We start from the raw sequence: 16,646 nt of genomic DNA, 5'->3' as shown, positions 1-16,646 counted from the left end.
CATTCACAAATGAAATGGTTTTACATGTGGTGTCCACAAACCATTTCTCTTGCCTTGTCACCATGAAAATCATCTTTTATACACCACTTTCCTACAACATATTTATTTTTAATCAGTTATTCTCGGCCTACATGGACCCCCCGTCTTGTTCTTGGTTCTCTCTTTAGCACAATACCTAACATATCCTGGATGTACATCACAATACATCATCGTTAAATTGGTTTGACACAAGTACTGGACATTAGCCTAAAGCTCATATCCATATTTTCTTTCTTTTTCGTCCCCTTTAATTAGACATTTAGTCAATTGCTTGCATTTTTTAAAGAACAAAACACCAACCCCTTGTTGTACGACCAATCCTGTAGTGAAACGAATCCCAAATATAAAATTTGTATTAAAAAAAATTGTCTACCTACATAGCCTCCGAGACGACATGAAGCCTACAGTGCCAAGGAAGCAGCCGCGGAAACATGAAGGTAAATTCTGCCATCTACTGCTTTGAAATGCAATACAAGGATGGTATAACCTGCGTACAAGTATGAGATCATTACGTTAGCCTACAGCTATAAAACCCCAGAGCTATAAAATTACCTGCCTGGTGCTTGAATCAAACAACAGTGTTTGAAAAGTGTGCGTTTCTGTTACTGTTGGATTTAGAGATGTGAGGTTCAGGTACCCAGGTGCGTGTTTATGTTAGTAAATCTTGAAACGGATTAGTTTGTAATTTGTTAAAAGAAAAAGAGCTGGATATTTCAAGATCGCATTTGAATTTGAAACACAACAGGCTCACATAACAGTCACGCTATTAATTTTTTGACATATAGGTTTGCCTAATTTCCGATTAAACTTGAACGCAGCATCGGCATCAAAACAAAAGACGCACGATTCATCGGCGCAGTGCATCACGTGTTACAAAAGCACCAATGAGCTAACGCCGGCTCTGTACCCGGAAGAGGGATTTTCCTGACAGGTCCGTTGTGATTTTTTTTTGACAGTGGTTTTTGTTGCTTTGATCTTTGCGGATGTTTTCTGAATTTATATATCACTTACCAGCAGCCTTTTAGCACTCTATGTCTGCCATTGAAGGCTACCGTTAGACCCATTTTCTGGTCAGTATTCAGTCATTATCCGGACATATGCTCTGTTTAGGCTCAGGCTGTATTAGCTGAGAATCTCTGGCGCTGTGACTCATTGCTGAGTGAATGCATGCAGTGTTTGCAGTCTTGGGTAGTTACTGGAGAGCATCCCGCTCTTGTGTATCTGGGAACATCGTGTTCCCACATCTATTGCTAAACTTAGCTGAAATTGAGCTACTTACTAAAACTGCGCAGTTTGTGAGTGTACCTGACACTTACTGTAATGTTCAGGCACTTAACAGTTTTTATTTTGTGCTGCTGTACATTTACTGTGCAGAGGCAGCTTACTGGTACAAAATATGATAATGACGTTTAATTATTGATAATGAAGGTGTCAGGCCGTGGGGTATCGCTGTTCTTATTTGAAGTAAAGCTATGGTATTTAAAAGTTAATTCTCCTCACCCGTGCTTATTTCCCAACAGCTTCACCCAGTCATTCCATGGCCGATCAGCATGAGTCCATCGATCTCGGTGGTCCTACAGTGGACTCGTCAGCAGCTGCAGTGCACAGCTGGTTCCCCAGTCCTCCACCACCCATCTATTCCTGTACCCTGACCCCTGAACTGGTGGCCAAGGCACGTGAGGAGCTCCAAGAGAAGCCAGAATGGCGTCTACGGGATGTCCAAGCACTGAGGGACATGATACTTAAGGTAGGGCAGAACAATGATGCCTTACCAAGCGGCAAAAAAAAGAGGGCAAAAATTGGAAAGCTTTTGAGTAACATTCAACTGGACCTTTGGGAAGAATTTGAGAAGTGTGAGTAAGGAAATACAGGAAGGAATTTTCAGTATGAAATGTAAGTGTATTCATATATGCCAAAAATAGCCTACATGCGATCGGAAAAATAATCAGTTCTTTTATTAGGCACTTTTCAGGGCATGTTTGCAGCACTGGGGCCTAAATTTCACCTACAATCTATAGGTGTTAATTTTTTCTACACAGGAAAGTGATCCGTTTTATCTCCTCACTTTGAAATAGATCCTTTAGCACTAAAATAGTGAATTTAAATCTCATTCATTACTTTTGGTACATCTGCAGTGTGTGGTTTATGCAAAATCTCAAGGCATCCCAGTGTGCCTCAGCTCGCCATTTGAGAACCACTGTGATAAAACTTAATATGGTACTCAAAAAAAGAAATGCAAGTTTTATATTGTGAAGTAGTTTTTAGTTCCAGTTGTTTGGTTTTAGTCAATGGCGAGATTGGTGATTTGTTAATTGGTTTAACACAAATGAACTCACTTGTACAACCGAGAACTGGTTCAGTTTGCTGTATTTTCTTGCCAGTGGAATCAGGGCACAATAAAACCGTGTATGCACAGCATTGTTATCAGTGGCACCATGCCACGACTGACTGACGTTGACTGGGGCCAGGCTTTTGGCATTCTGGATCCTGTTGCTGCAGCTTTGCGTGTCCATGAGAGCATCTGATCGTATTGTTCTTGGTGAAATTCTGACCAGACTGAGGTACCGAGTTGAGGTGCTCTAACCTGAACTTGTATTACTCCTGCAGCAGCGCCCTGCGGCTTTTTCAGCAGGACAGTGTCTGCTTGACATACGGCCTGACACTGTCAGAGTAGAACAAGCCTTTCTGGAACAGAAGAAAACCCAGACACTTCATTTGCCAGCTTGCCTCCTATTGAACTTGCTTGCTTGGGTCATTGTGTTCATCAGAGCCAGTAACCAGTTCACAGCTCCAGGCCACATTCATGCAGGAATAGAGAGCAATTCCTCAGCAACAATTTCCTGACTCTTATCCGGTCCATTTGGAGATGGATAGCTGCCTGTGTTGCATCCAAAGGAGGTTATATGTCCCATAAAATAGCCTGTATATACATATATTATGGTCTTGGTCTATAAACTCTCCTTAAAACACAAACTTCCATTTGTTTTTAGGATAGTATATTAACTTTTAATACCCTAAAAATATAAAGCTGATGTAATATTGTATTATTTGTGTTTTTGAACTTGGGAACACCTGCCATAGCCATTACAATGGTACTTTGAGAACTTTGGCAGGTGTTTCTGTTTTTCTCTGAGGACAGATTTTGTCAGTGCTGTCCCAAATATATCACAAAGCTTTAGATGTTCAGAGTTCAGATTTAAGGTTGTTCTTGAAGGTGGATGTGGGGATCTGATTCCACGTTGTCCCGTTTCACATCCTTTATTTTAATTTTTTTTATGTATTTGTAACTCTCCTACATGACGTTTAGGAAAAAATACAGTGTGTGATTGCACTGTCCAATATTCCAATGACACTATGACCTGTGACAAATGAGTATGGATTTTAACTGCACAGGTCCTGTGTTTTTCTGCTGTAGTGTTTTGATAGCATTAAAAAGCAGTGAATAAAGGTATTATTGAACAAGGCCAAATTTCAATTGTTTGTCAATTAAAATATTTTTTCTTATTTGTTGCATTTCAGCAGCACTGAATTCCATGTGAATTATCTTTGTTTGTCTTGCAGACATTTTTTGACAGTGGTTGGAGTCTCATAGAAATAGAGTCTCATAGAAATATGATCTGTAGTTTTGTTATTTCCAGCAATGAGGTGGTCCACCTCTGAATTCTTTCTTTCCTCTTCAGCCTATAGCACTGAAGGCTCAAAGTAAATTTATTATAAAATGTGTGATGGACGTAAATCATTTTAAAAATAAGGTTTTGTTTTTTTCCCCTAAAACGGTGGTACATGTTCTTTATTAGTGAAGGAAAAGTCTCAAAGGTTTGGTCCTTTGAACAAAGAAGGTTCACTAAAAATAAACTGAAGTGCCCATGTTATCAGAATAAAGGATCCTTTTACTGGTGGCTAAATGGTGAATTTCTAATAGTTTAGAGTTTAGTAATAGCATTGACACCTCGCAATAGAACAGATTTGTTTTGGGGTTTTTTAAGGTGTTATTTTCAAGCAGTTACATTGATACAATTATTCTGAAAACTTTTTAAAAGATTATTTTAACCAGATTCTTTTGTAATGATTTATTAGTTCCACTTATGCCAGCTGGGGATTGGTCCGATAGGTACAGTATGGGGTGAGCCCTCCCTTAGAGACAGGCTGAAAAGGAGCTAGTTGAGGTGGTTTGGACATCTGACCAGGCTGCCTCCCAGGTGCCTCTAAGTGGGGTTTTCCAGTCATATCCTTCTGGGAGAAGACCCCAGGGTAGACCCAGGAGATGCTGGATTATCTCTCGGCTGGCTTTGGAAACACCTCAGTGCTCCCCTTGAAAAGTTAGAGGAAGTGGACAGGGAGGAGTAGTACTGGGCATCTCTGCTTAGACTGCTGCCAGTGAAACCCAGGCCTGGAGAAGTAGTAAAGAATGGACAGATGGATGCTAACCAAGCTTAATTTAGCCATTTTTCTCAGTGTTTTATTTTGTTTAGTCAGAAGCCGTATTTTGTTTATTCTAGTTGTTGCCATTCATGACCTTCCCTCTTTTCTTTTTTTTCAGTTAACTTTTTTTTCCCTCTCTGCAGGAACAGCCCAATCTCAGGACACGACTTGATGATGCCTTCCTGCTGCGCTTCCTGCGGGCCAGGAAGTTCGACTATGACCGTGCCCTGCAGCTGCTCCTCAATTACCATGCAGGACGTAAGGCTTGGCCAGAGGTGTTCCAGGACCTGAAGCCATCCACAGTGAAACACGTCCTCGACCTGGGCTTTCTCACAGTGCTGCCACGGCCGGACCCCAACGGAAGATACATCCTCTGTCTGCGCCCAGGTTGGTGTCGGCTTCATCGTCACTGGAAAATTCACGCAATACTCGATTTATCTGACGCATTATTCGTTCGCTCACGATGCACGATTACTCACTTCTAACTGTTTTACAGGAAAATGGAAACCAAATGATTACCCATTTGTTGACAATGTTAGAGCGATTTATTTGACTCTGGAGAAGCTGATTCAGCCGGAGGAAACGCAGGTGAACGGCATTGTTATTTTAGCAGACTACACCGGAGTGGGCATGTCACAAGCATCCAATCCAGGCCCGTTCCTCGCCAAAAAAGTTGTGAGCATCCTCCAGGTATGACATCAAAAATCTAATGTTAGCAATAATGAGTATTATTTGATAAAGCCACTATCTGATGATGGTATTCTTATGTCAGAGGGGATTAACTCTGCCAGTTTCACCCTGAGATGGTTACTTAATGAATCACTACCTCAAAATGATTCTTATTTCTGATCATATAGCAGTAAAAAATGGAATTAGTGCAACACTTGAGAAAAAAACTTGTCAGTCACAGCAGCTCCTGAACGCTGCCTGTGGTGTTTTGTCGTGACTGCAGAGTGTCTGATATTTACATAAGTACACAAAGCATGTGTGAATCATTTGACAAGGCCCAGCTGTGACTGTTTTCTCTTCTAATTCACAGGATGGGTTTCCGATCAGAATCAAGGCCGTTAACATAATTAATGAGCCGCGGATTTTCAAAGGGATCTTTGCTATAATTAAGCCGTTTCTCAAGGAGAAGATGGCAGAGAGGGTAACTATTCTTGTACTGTCTCTGACTCTTTTGTTTGGAACAAAGGCCCGCTTTGAATCGTGCCCCTCATTTTATTCTGTAGCTTGTGTTTCAAACCGATAGTCTTTTTCATCTGTGAAACTGAAAAGCTAAGCATGTTTCCTTTTCAGAGAAATAAACCAAAATGGTCAAACAGAACAACAATTTTTCAAAATGGTATGGTAAGCCTTGTGTTGCGTTCATTAAAACGCATAGTAACACATCTGTAATTAACACTGGGGTCAACAAAAACAAGCTGTAAATGCAACAGTGGCATATTATCCGTTTTTATGTTAATATATAAGCAAAAACAACAGAAAATCAGCAGGTACAGTCAAAATAAATAGATACTAGTTTGGATATAGTAAATGCACCTCTGTGTTCAAATTTGATTCTGTGCATGGCATTTAGTGGTCAGATTATTTCATTTTTCATTTTTGCTCACAAAAGTGGCTTCTTGGCATACAAAGGGTGGTCAGCAACACTTATCACATTTACACATGGCCAGCCCCCATTCCAAGTCTTCTTCTTGGGCATGTGCAGGCAGCTTGCAGTGTGAGTGCCATTTTTAGTTTGCTCAGTGGACGCCCTTTTTTGACCACTTTCACTGTCACTGGTGAGTCTGAAAGTCTCCTTCTAGGACCATGCTGTTCTCAGACAAAATATCCTCAGTTTCTAAGCTCAAAAGCAGAATGTCAAGTGAGAAATGAGACCGGGAGCGTTCTCGTGATTTTTATTTCAACAGTGACTGGGTTGTGTGATGTCCTGAGGCGTGTGAGGGCGAACATCCAATAGAATCGACCTATACTGTTGTGCGTGCCAGCAAGTTATCCGGTGCCAACATAGAGCACATTAAAAACACAGGAGTTATTTTGGCCTGAACCAACACAATCTTTTCTCACCACCTGTCCTGCTTGCCAGATTTGGCTCACTGAAGCTTCATACACTTCCATAAAATGAGAGTCAAGTTAACACTGCAGGAGGCTCAGCGTGCATTGCAGATGCAGAAGTACAAAGGGACAGAAGTAGACTTCCTCTGAGGGATCTAAAAAAAATAAAAAAGCTGGGCTGAAAACAAACGAACAGAGGTGCACGAGAAGGTGTTCTTGAATGTGAGGTTGATTTTAATTCCTGAACCTTTTTCATAAAACATCTCAAGTATGAAAATGGCAAAGGTGAAGCTTTGTGGGAAGGTGAAAGTTGAAGGCAGTTACCTGATAAATCTAAAATTACATTCATCACATCAAATATTAAAGCTGCAGGTCGCTGACAAGTCTTTGTCCTCTTCTTACACAGTACATCCTCCACGGTTCAGACCTGCGCTCCCTGCACCGGAACATCCCACGATCGGTCCTGCCAGAGGAATACGGCGGCACCGCGGGCCAGCTGGACATGAGTGCGTGGTCAAGACTGCTGCTGGACTGCGAGGAGGAATTTGTAGTGGAGTTCTGCCAGCCGGATCCACTAGAGGGCGTGGTGCTTCCAGAGTCCATGCTCTTTGAAGGAGAGCAGGCCAGCGGGCATGATGACGACACCTTCAGGGGGCTGCGCTCTCAGCTTTACTACTGTTACTGATGTTCGCTGTAGTCGCAGAGCTCCCATCACTGAGAGGACATTTTCTGTTTCATTTAAGAAACACGTGTGTAGACTTTTACAAGGCAAGTTGCCAATATTATACATGATTTATTTTACTAAGTAAGCAGCACTTAGGTGGTATAGTCTACTGTTGTTCACATGTAGCCCAGCATTCAATCATTCATCTAAGGCAGCTCCACGTACTGGTTAAGATGCTTTTTTTTTCATACATTGATGCATGTTCAGCCAATATTGATGACCTCTAAGAACTGATTATCGGTGGGGTTTATAATATTGGTTCACAACAGATTTTTCTTGCCATCCATCCATCTTTTTCTGCTTATCCGGGGCCGGGTCGCGGGGGCAGCAGCTTAAGCAGAGAAGCCCAGACCTTCCTCTCCCTATCCACCTCCTCCAGCTTGTCCATGGGAACACCAAGGCATTTCCAGGCCAGCCAAGAGATATCTCTCCAGCGTGTCCTGGGTCTGCCCCGGGGCCTCCTCCCAGTAGGACATGCCCAGAACACCTCACCCAGGAGGCATCCTTGTCAGATGCCCGAACCACCTCAACTGTCTCCTTTCGATGTGGAGGAGCAGCGGCTCTACTCTGAGCCCCTCCCGGATGGCTGAACTTCTCACCCTATCTCTAAGGGAGAGGCCAGCCACCCTTCGGAGGAAGCTCATTTCTGCCACTTGTATCTGCTATCTTGTTCTTTCGGTCACTACCCACAGCTTGTGACCATAGGTGAGGGTAGGGACGTAGATCAACCGGTAAATTGGGAGCTTTGCTTTTACACTCAGCTCTCTCTTCAGCACAACAGACCGGTACAGCATCTGCATCACTGCAGCCGCAGCACCAATCCATCTGTCGATCTCTCGCTCCCTTCTCCCATCACTTGTGAACAAACCCCCAAGACACATAATCTCCTCCACTTGGGGCACGAACTCGTCCCTGACCTGGAGTTCGGCACTCCATCCTTTTCTGGCTGAGGACCATTGCCTCAGATTTGGAGCTGCTGATTCTCATTCCCGCCGCTTCACACTCGGCTGCGAATCGTTCCAGTGCAAGCTGGAGGCCATCACCCGATGAAGCCAACAGAACCACATCATCTGCAAAAAGCAGAGATGATGATACCACCCAGGTGAAAACCCTCCGCCACTTGGCTATGCCTAGAAATTCTGTCCATAAAAATTATGAATAGAATCGGTGACAAAGGGCAGCCCTGGCGAAGCCCATCACCCACTGGGAATGACTTATTGCCGGCTAGGCGAACCAAGCTCTTGCAACAGTTGTATAAGGATCAGTGTTGCTTGCCATTTCTCTAAAATCCTATTTTAAGATCGGGGACCAAATCCACAGTCCTCCTTTTGTGTTTAGCTAGGGTGGTGCAGTGGTTAGCACTGTTTCACGTTGGCAAAAGACTCTCCAGGTTCAAACCTTGTTTAATATTAAGGGGTTTAATATTCTCCCTGTGCATGTATTGCCAAAGTCAGTTGGAGCAATCTCCAACCCTCTCTGCAACCCTGCAACTCCTGTGAATTTGAAATGCAGTAAAGAAAGTGGTTGGATTGATACATTTAGTTGACAATTATAGGTTGTCTTCCAATGTTCCTCTCTTTAATTCACATTCCACATGGAGATATCCTCACATATGAACTTAAAAGCTTCAGGAGTCTTAGGCTGGGATGTTTTCTACAGTATTGAAATGGTCTGCTTCAGGTTTGTTCGCAGTACTAGAAATACTCCTGAAATACTATTTGATTTCAGCGAGCATGCTGCCAGGTTAGAGCGTGCAGGCGGCAGCACACATGATGCCCACTCACAATTTTATCTGCATTATTCACACATTGCTGCAATCTGACATCACTTTTTGTACCAGGGAACTGGCAGTTTAAAGACCAGCCAGTTTGCTATTAGCGTGCATCACACACAGTCTTAAGTCCCAGAAAAGCCCCACGCTGCAATGCATGTTTGAAAATGGCTTTTTTGATATTGGACCTTCACTGTTGAGTAGCACAGAAACGCTGCCTGGGGAGAAAAACGCTGTAACTCTTGAAGTCATCCTCTTATTTGGATGATTGAGCAATGAAGGCTCGTAGCCTTTCTGCATCACTGTGGATTTTGTCCTCAATCTTTGATAGCAGGCTCCTTACAGCATGGGAAAAACTGCTTTCAGTGTACACGTTTTTACCAGTTTAACAGCATTTAGGTTTCTGCGTGCGCTACCATCTAGTACATTGCCTTAAATGATGTTGGATTTGGTTGACAATTTTGTGTGCACCAAAACTCATATTTGTTCTCATCAGGACTCGTCTTACATAAGAGTGGCTATACTTCATCGCTATAAAGGACAAGAGAAAGGACAATGTCATAGATTTACCTAAAAAAGATTTAGCCAAATATGTAACTCAGAGTATTTCAGAGCCTTTGTTTAGCTGATGGTTACGTTTCCTGGCTTGACTCTTCTAAGAGGATTATCTTTTAAGTTCAGATAATCTGCCTTATGTTTTATTTTTTTGAAACCCGTTTGCCTGTGTTTCATCACACAGTCTTAACACAGGGCCGTTCCCGATCGCAGGGGTCACACGGGGAAATATAGAACATTGAGGCCTGACTTTACAGACCTCCAGTTTGCCAAATTGTACACCAGGCCATGTACAGAAATGTGCAATAATGTTGCATCTGTTTTCTTGCGGTAAAGCTAACTTGCTTTTGTTCAGTCTTTTGTATTTTTATTTTAAGCATGTCTGACTATAAGCTGTGTTGTGTTGCAGGATATTTGTTGTTGTGAAGACAGTAAAGGAAAAGCCAAACAGAGAACATGCTATTTGTGTCTTGTTTGTTATGTGGATGCTGTTGTTGGCATGCTGCAGGCTCTAGGGAAGTTGCGGGTATTTTCACAACATAATTGCATCTGTCTTGAGCTGAGTTTCCCATATTGGATTCATGGGTCTCCAAAGACGCCACAAAAGCAGCGCTGGGAGAAGCATTCTGATCTTTTGCTTCGGTGAACTAACTTTAGGACAGTGAAGTACTCCATTGCTTGTAATCAGAAAAGAACATACAAAGTACTCATTTTTCTTCTCAGATTGCCATTACATTTATATTTTTGGAAAACTCTTAACATTTGAGAAGCATTTTGAAGTTTCCATTCGTCTAAGTACATTTTTATCAAGTTGTCACATGATTTGTACCAGACTGCTGGTCTTTCAGTCTAATCTGTCATTCAGGTGAGTGCTAGAGTACCTGTATCTGTCCAGTGTTTCTACCTCCACGACCATGATGTTGATGGGCTTCCTTCGGAAGTCAGCCAACATCTCTGACATTCAGATGGAGGAGGTGATTTCATCCGGACCATTCAACAAAGTTCCTTACCAGATTCCTGTGCTCTGATTTCCGCCCTCCCTCAATACACCCAACCAATGCAGTGTTGTCAGAGTTATCTACCTGTTTCAGCATGCTGCACTTCCACAAAGCTGGTAAGCAAACTGAAGAGGATCGACGCTGCATTGGCATCAGCTCAAAGTTGAAAATATTCAAATTTGGGTAAAGTTTACTATTAATTTTCTCTGAAACCTTACAGTTCATTGGGCTGTGAGCTGGAGGGGAAAGAGTGAGGGTAACCCAGAGTAAGAATCCAGTGAAATATTTGCGTCACCTCTTAAAGTTTGTTATAACATTAATAATATAGACAATATCAAAAATAGTAGTCAGAAAATATTTTTTTAAAGTTGTTATTATTATATACTTAAGTTTCGTGTAAGAACATCAATTAATTCATATATATATTTCTAATATTTCAAAATTCGAAGTGGATTGATTAGTAAAATAGTGACAAATGCCAGGATACAGAAGACTCTCGTGTTTCTAAGCCAGTCGGCACCCGTACCGTAATATGCGTAAGAACGGTGCAACAACATTGTAGGTGCGGCTGGGGGTGCGGCTAGCTTGACTATGACTTCGCATGTGAGGGCTCACTGAATTACTGCGATAGGATATTGACGACAGGCGGAGCAAAATGTTGTAGTCCAGCAGGGTTTATGTACACAGCACTGTTGCAAGAGTAACACTTCTAGAAACATACCACATCAATGAGTGGAAACTTACATCAAAGCACACTGTTTTTCAAACCAAAAAGGTTGAGATGTCAACCATATGGGCAGCAGCTGGGTCTAGATGGTCAGCAGTGAGTGAACTTTCAAAATAAAATACATATTACACATTTAAAATGGTACCTCAGAAGTAAACGCTACTTGTTCCTTACAGCAGCAAATGTAGTGCTATGAGTACATTTTTTTGGACATCCTGTTTAGCGACAGTAGAGCAACACTGAGGATGAAGATGGCATTTAAATATGCTATTGTACCATAACTGGTTCTTAATTTTTTATTAGGTTAGTCTGGGATTTATAGATTTAGTTTATAGAATATATATGTATTTTAGACAATGATGAAGTATATCTTTCAGTAAAAATCAAAATAACTTGTGGCTTGTGAGCCTGCTCGTTTGCTGCTGTACCTCTGCCATCTGGAACGAGAACACAGAACTCATTAATTTCTTTTCTCTTCTCTCTTTCATAAGATTTTAACTTTATTTTAACTCTGCACAACCCACACTGTTATTGTTGCTCTGCTGTTTCCATGACGCTGGTTAACTGAGTGAGACAGTTAAAGGGGCACTGCACTGATTTTGCATATCATGCTCAGTTTAGTCGTTGAGAGATGTGAGAGCAGTTGGAGCTTTCAAAGGTTACAAAAAATATTTGAAGGTATTGTTTTTTATTGATTGTTGCGGATGGAGCTTGAGTCACTTTCTGTTTTTAGGTTATTAAACTGCAGAGAAGTGTTGACTAAAAACAAAACTGAGAATCTGGCAATAGTTTGACAACACTTTAGTGCTGAAGATATCCACACCCCACTGGTTAGAAAAAATATTTTAGTTTTGCACACCTTAAATTTATTTTTAGTTCATTCTAAAAGCTAAAATACTATTTTCTATAGCTTATCACTTGTGCTTTTATTTAATCCATTACACCGGACCCATGACTAGGTTGTAATGCACCATAGTAATATATTTTTCTGTTATAGTTTTGCATTAAAATAAGTATACTTAAACAATGTCATACATTATTTCTGACTACCTGGACAGGACAACAAGCAATACTTGAGAAATGAGTGGAGATTCAGTTTTGATGGCCGAGCAAGAGCTATTTTTAAATATCCAAATGATTAGGAGCGACTGTAAGAATACTAATTTTTCTTAAATGCCATTTTAGGTTATTAATTTTAAACAGATTATAAAGAATTAATGAGGAAATTGCACAAATTTTGATCAGTTGGTCGAAAAACCAAAAAGAGTAGTAAGGGCTGGGACCACACCTGCATCGTATTTTTCATTTATTTTCTTGGGTATGTGGCTCAGATGCAAAGGTTATATTAATACGCTGCAGCTGCATCATGGGGGAAGATGAAATTCAGTAATTTAACCGTCTGAGCCATTATGAAAGTGCAGTACTAAACTGGCCTGCAGAGTCATTTTAATTTTCTCGAACACCCAGTTTATTATAGTGCTAGTTTATTAGGTGCTTAAAGGAAAACACATGCAATGCAGTGCACCGCTACCGCAGACTACATCACCCAAAACGATCAGATAAAAAAAAAAAAATCAGCTGTCTCAACACCAAAAGCTGAAGCCGGGAATGTTTGTATGTCTACATGCACAATAACCTCTAGACAGTTTGCATCACTAATAATCCTTCCACGCAGTATTTACTTTAAGAAATAGCATGAAAAACATCTGGGGCTTTCCTAAATCTCATCCCATGAGGTGTCTGCTGGTTTGATGTGAAGCTAAATAAAGGTTCGGTGACATGAAAGCTAGAAGACCCCCCCCTTCCTTTTATAAAAAAGAGAGAGAGAGAGACGTCTAATCTGTGGGTGTTTTATCTTCGGAGCGCAGTGTGGTTTTGGCTCCAGCCCACAGGAGGAGTGGGAGCCTCCACAGGCTCGCTGTGATTGGCTCAGACACGACTAACTCCATTTTGGAAAACAGCTGTTTGAAGACACAACCTTTTCCCCGTTGTTTGCCGACAGTACCCTGAGAAGAAAAAAAATCACGCAGGTTTTCGCCACGCACTCTCTCTTCACCAGGGGTTGTGGTTTTTATACACACCATCCTGCTTCACTTTCGGCCCACTTCGGCGCGCTGCGTATTTTGTCCGACTGCCAGGAAACTTAACTGGAGATCCATGGTGTTAGATTTCCATTGTAACAAGTGGATAGCAGGAGGAGACCCGACCAAGGTTAGTGGCGCTCTTTGTATTGGCGATGTTGCTCTTATGGCTGCTGCTTTAAAAATGTATTATTTATTGTTGGTTTGCGTGCGTAAAAAAAACAAAACAAAGAACGCTCATGTTTGGAGTGACCAGCCGCAGGGAGCTGTGGAGTCACGAAGCGAGCTTTCTACATCATGTTAGGAAGGCATTTTCCAGCCAGCGCAGCGACCAGCGTTAGACAATACATCTTGATTTGCACACTGCATCCAAACGGTATACACACGAACGCCTACTTCTACAGGGGCTTATTTTGTGTTGAGTTATCTTGCGGTTGTTAAAGATTTTCACATTTTTGTCTCGACAGAATGAGGCATTCAAGTGTGTCTATTATTCTGGCCGCCTGCGTGCTTTACATGCATATATGTGTGTGTGTGTGTGTGTGTGTGTGTACAGTTTAAAGGGCTGGCATCCACGTCCCTCCCACACATTAGCTGCTGCATTCAGTGTAGCTAATGACAGACAGGATTGCTGTTGAAAGCCTTCACCTCCTCGCTCATCAACTGGGCTATTTCTACTCTGTCAATGCACCCAGATCACCCACCTCCCAGATCAACTTCGTCATCTATTTCCTTACTCAATCGAATAACGTGGGAGCGTTGACAGGAGGTTGCTTGCAAATAACCTGGCTGCTGAGTGAATTAGAAAAATCCCAGTCCAGTTTTTCTCCTTTTTAAAAAAAATAGGAAAGAGAAAGCAGAGCTGCTTGGAGATGGTGCTCTCAAGCATCATCATCAGCATCCTGGTGGGGATCAGCTTGGGACCCCCCACTTTACAGTGTTGCTGGGCAAGTGCCAGTGTTACTGGGCATGGGCACTGGTGAAAATAAACACTGGCTTCTCGCCTGCCTGGGGTGGTTTGCTTCACTGTCTACTGCGTGACTTTAAGTAAAAGTGCTCCCCGAGCCCAGTGCACAGTAATCCAGGCATAATAATAAACCAGGGGTTGTGATTAAGTCAAAATAATACAGCACAACCAGTTGTTTTATTGTCAGAGCCCGAGTGGGTAAGCAGAGGAATGAGCTTAAACTGCAAAAGCAGTGTTTGGCCTGCACTGATTTGTCCCTTTTTTCCTCAGGGAAACTGTTGCATATCACTACTGCATTTTCCAATTTTTGGAGAGATCGAATAGTAAAGTTGTGCATTATTCCTGTTTTAATGGATTAATAGTCATAAGTAAAGGCAATCATACTACAAGATAATGCGAAGAGAACCAAAAAATCTTAACATTTCAGTTTGCAGCCAGAGAATGTTTTACAGATGATTTCAAACTATTTTATGTTGGGTAACGCTAGACACATACAAATAGTAATTATGAGATTTTTGCATTTAAGATGTTAATGTTCCTTAAAAATATCATGTCTCAAAGAACTGGGTCACCTCAAGAGTTTAAGATTAAATCCTGCACAGTCTGTAGAGACTGATGTCGCATGTGGTTTTCTTTGGATCAGCTCTCTGCTGCTTCTTCTCCTCCCTTTGTACCAGCTAACCATACATGGTCTGTTATCTATCAAAAACGCCAAGGGGGCTGGAGAACAGCCAACAACAGAGAGTGCAGTGATGCTAGGAAACCCTGCGCTACTGGAGAGACACACATGCCCTGCTGACCTTGGACAGAGCCCTGCAGAGCTCATGCATTTCAATCAAATTTACACACAAAAAAGGCATGTAGAAGAAAAGGCAGACCACTTACCATTAGGATTACACGTCCTTGTAATTTGACTGTTAGAAAGACTTGTCCTGGGAGGCCTTTTAGTGGGTTACACATCTTCCAATTTGTGACACGGGCTTTTCGGAAAGCAGTTAAATCATGAGTAATCAGGTCAGGCCGGTGCAGTTATGATTGTCTGCAGTGCTGTATGGCCAGAGCTTTCAGAACCATTCTGCTCCTTTAAAATATGCCAGTAGATAGAAATCATATCTGCCTCTGCTGAGGGCTGCCAACTATAACATGATTAGCCTAAGAACATTTAGACTCCTATATCCCTGTGCTCAGCGCCTGATTAAGCACACATGGCATGGGGTGGGATGTGTGGCTGTTTCTATCACTCTTTCCTTTTCTGTCTGGACAGCTTTGTCGTATTCCACTTGTCCGAAGGTTAAACCTGTTTTCCTGAAGATTTTTTTTTTATTGTTAAGACATTATGTCTTTGTGGTGCTTTAAATGGAACCCTAAATAAGTTACATTCAAGGCTTTCCTTTGCAGTAAGGACAGGACTTTGCTCCATTTAGCTAAAGCACGTAATCTATTCTGTGATTTGGTTCAAAACGTCTGCCAGATGTCAGCCCACTGCCCAGAACCCTTCCTAACACGTTTAAGATAACAGGGACCACAAAAGCAACAGCCTGTATCTGAGTCCATAGCAGTGACTCAGTGTTTTAATACTAAGTGAACACAGTGCTCTTGGTCTATTTTTGTATGCTTCCCCCTGTATGATCACGTGTTTTAATGTGTACATATTTTGTGGGGATTTGTCAGTTCAGCTGCGCTGACCTCGAACCACATTCTTTGCCCTGTGCACGGAGGCCATAAGTGACTCTGTTTATAGCTTCCTGGCTTCCCCATGAGGAGAAAATGAGTGCATCACTCTTTTGTGTCTTGTGTGACAAACAGGAAGATGCTTCTGCCGAAGATGTCTTTCTATTATTTTGTCCTTCCACATAATCAAAGCCAAATTTCTCCTTTTTAAAAAATTGAAATTGAATTAATCACAGACTGTACCTCATTTCTTGGGCCATGGGTTAATGATGTTTATGGACACAAATCCAGCATGTGCCATTTCCCACACACAAACTAGGATTTGTAGGAGAAGAGTGCTTCAGATCAACACCCACATGGTTCATTCAATGTCATTTTCCTTTCCCGTCACTGCTCTTTTCACATTGTCGTCTGTTGCCGAGCACTTCTGAAAGTCTTATCTTGCTGGCAGTGCTAAATGAAATCATTAATTATCTTGGTAATGTTTAATAATGATGGTGGAGACAGTGCCGATGATGATTTACAGGTACATTTGATGACTCAAGCATAGATATGTTTTAAATAGCCACAGGGTGCATAATGGTCACATGTCATAAAAGCTGTTATGGTGATGTTGGAAAACCTTGCCAATGA

General features: G+C 41.8%; 2 protein-coding genes across 4 annotated transcripts in view; both read left to right on the top strand.

Annotated features, from left to right (window-relative positions):
- Nucleotides 1-433: 433 nt before the first annotated feature.
- ttpal (tocopherol (alpha) transfer protein-like) lies at nt 434-7,571 on the top strand. Of its 3 annotated transcripts, none has more exons than XM_005741014.1 (6): nt 434-476; nt 1,560-1,786; nt 4,605-4,848; nt 4,958-5,151; nt 5,501-5,611; nt 6,926-7,571. In XM_005741014.1, exons 1-6 carry the CDS (start codon nt 434-436, stop codon nt 7,202-7,204), a joined length of 1,098 nt encoding a protein of 365 aa, XP_005741071.1. In that variant the 3' UTR covers nt 7,205-7,571. The 3 variants fall into 3 exon arrangements, with proteins under 3 accessions (XP_005741071.1, XP_005741073.1, XP_005741072.1); XM_005741016.1 differs by lacking the exon at nt 434-476 and adding an exon at nt 911-970; XM_005741015.2 differs by lacking the exon at nt 434-476 and adding an exon at nt 928-1,109.
- A 5,579-nt stretch (nt 7,572-13,150) lies between these two features.
- Nucleotides 13,151-16,646, top strand: part of pkig (protein kinase (cAMP-dependent, catalytic) inhibitor gamma) — a 25,140-nt gene continuing 21,644 nt past the window's right edge. Inside the window, exon 1 of the mRNA XM_005741012.2 lies at nt 13,151-13,505. The gene's annotated coding sequence lies outside the window, so the exon portion shown is untranslated. The remainder of the gene's footprint in view (nt 13,506-16,646) is intronic.

This window comes from Pundamilia nyererei, unplaced genomic scaffold, assembly GCF_000239375.1.
Source record: "Pundamilia nyererei isolate P.nyererei 1_Seehausen unplaced genomic scaffold, PunNye1.0 scaffold00106, whole genome shotgun sequence".
Classification (NCBI taxonomy): Eukaryota; Metazoa; Chordata; class Actinopteri; order Cichliformes; family Cichlidae; genus Pundamilia; species Pundamilia nyererei.
This window is presented reverse-complemented; position numbering and strand designations above follow the sequence as displayed.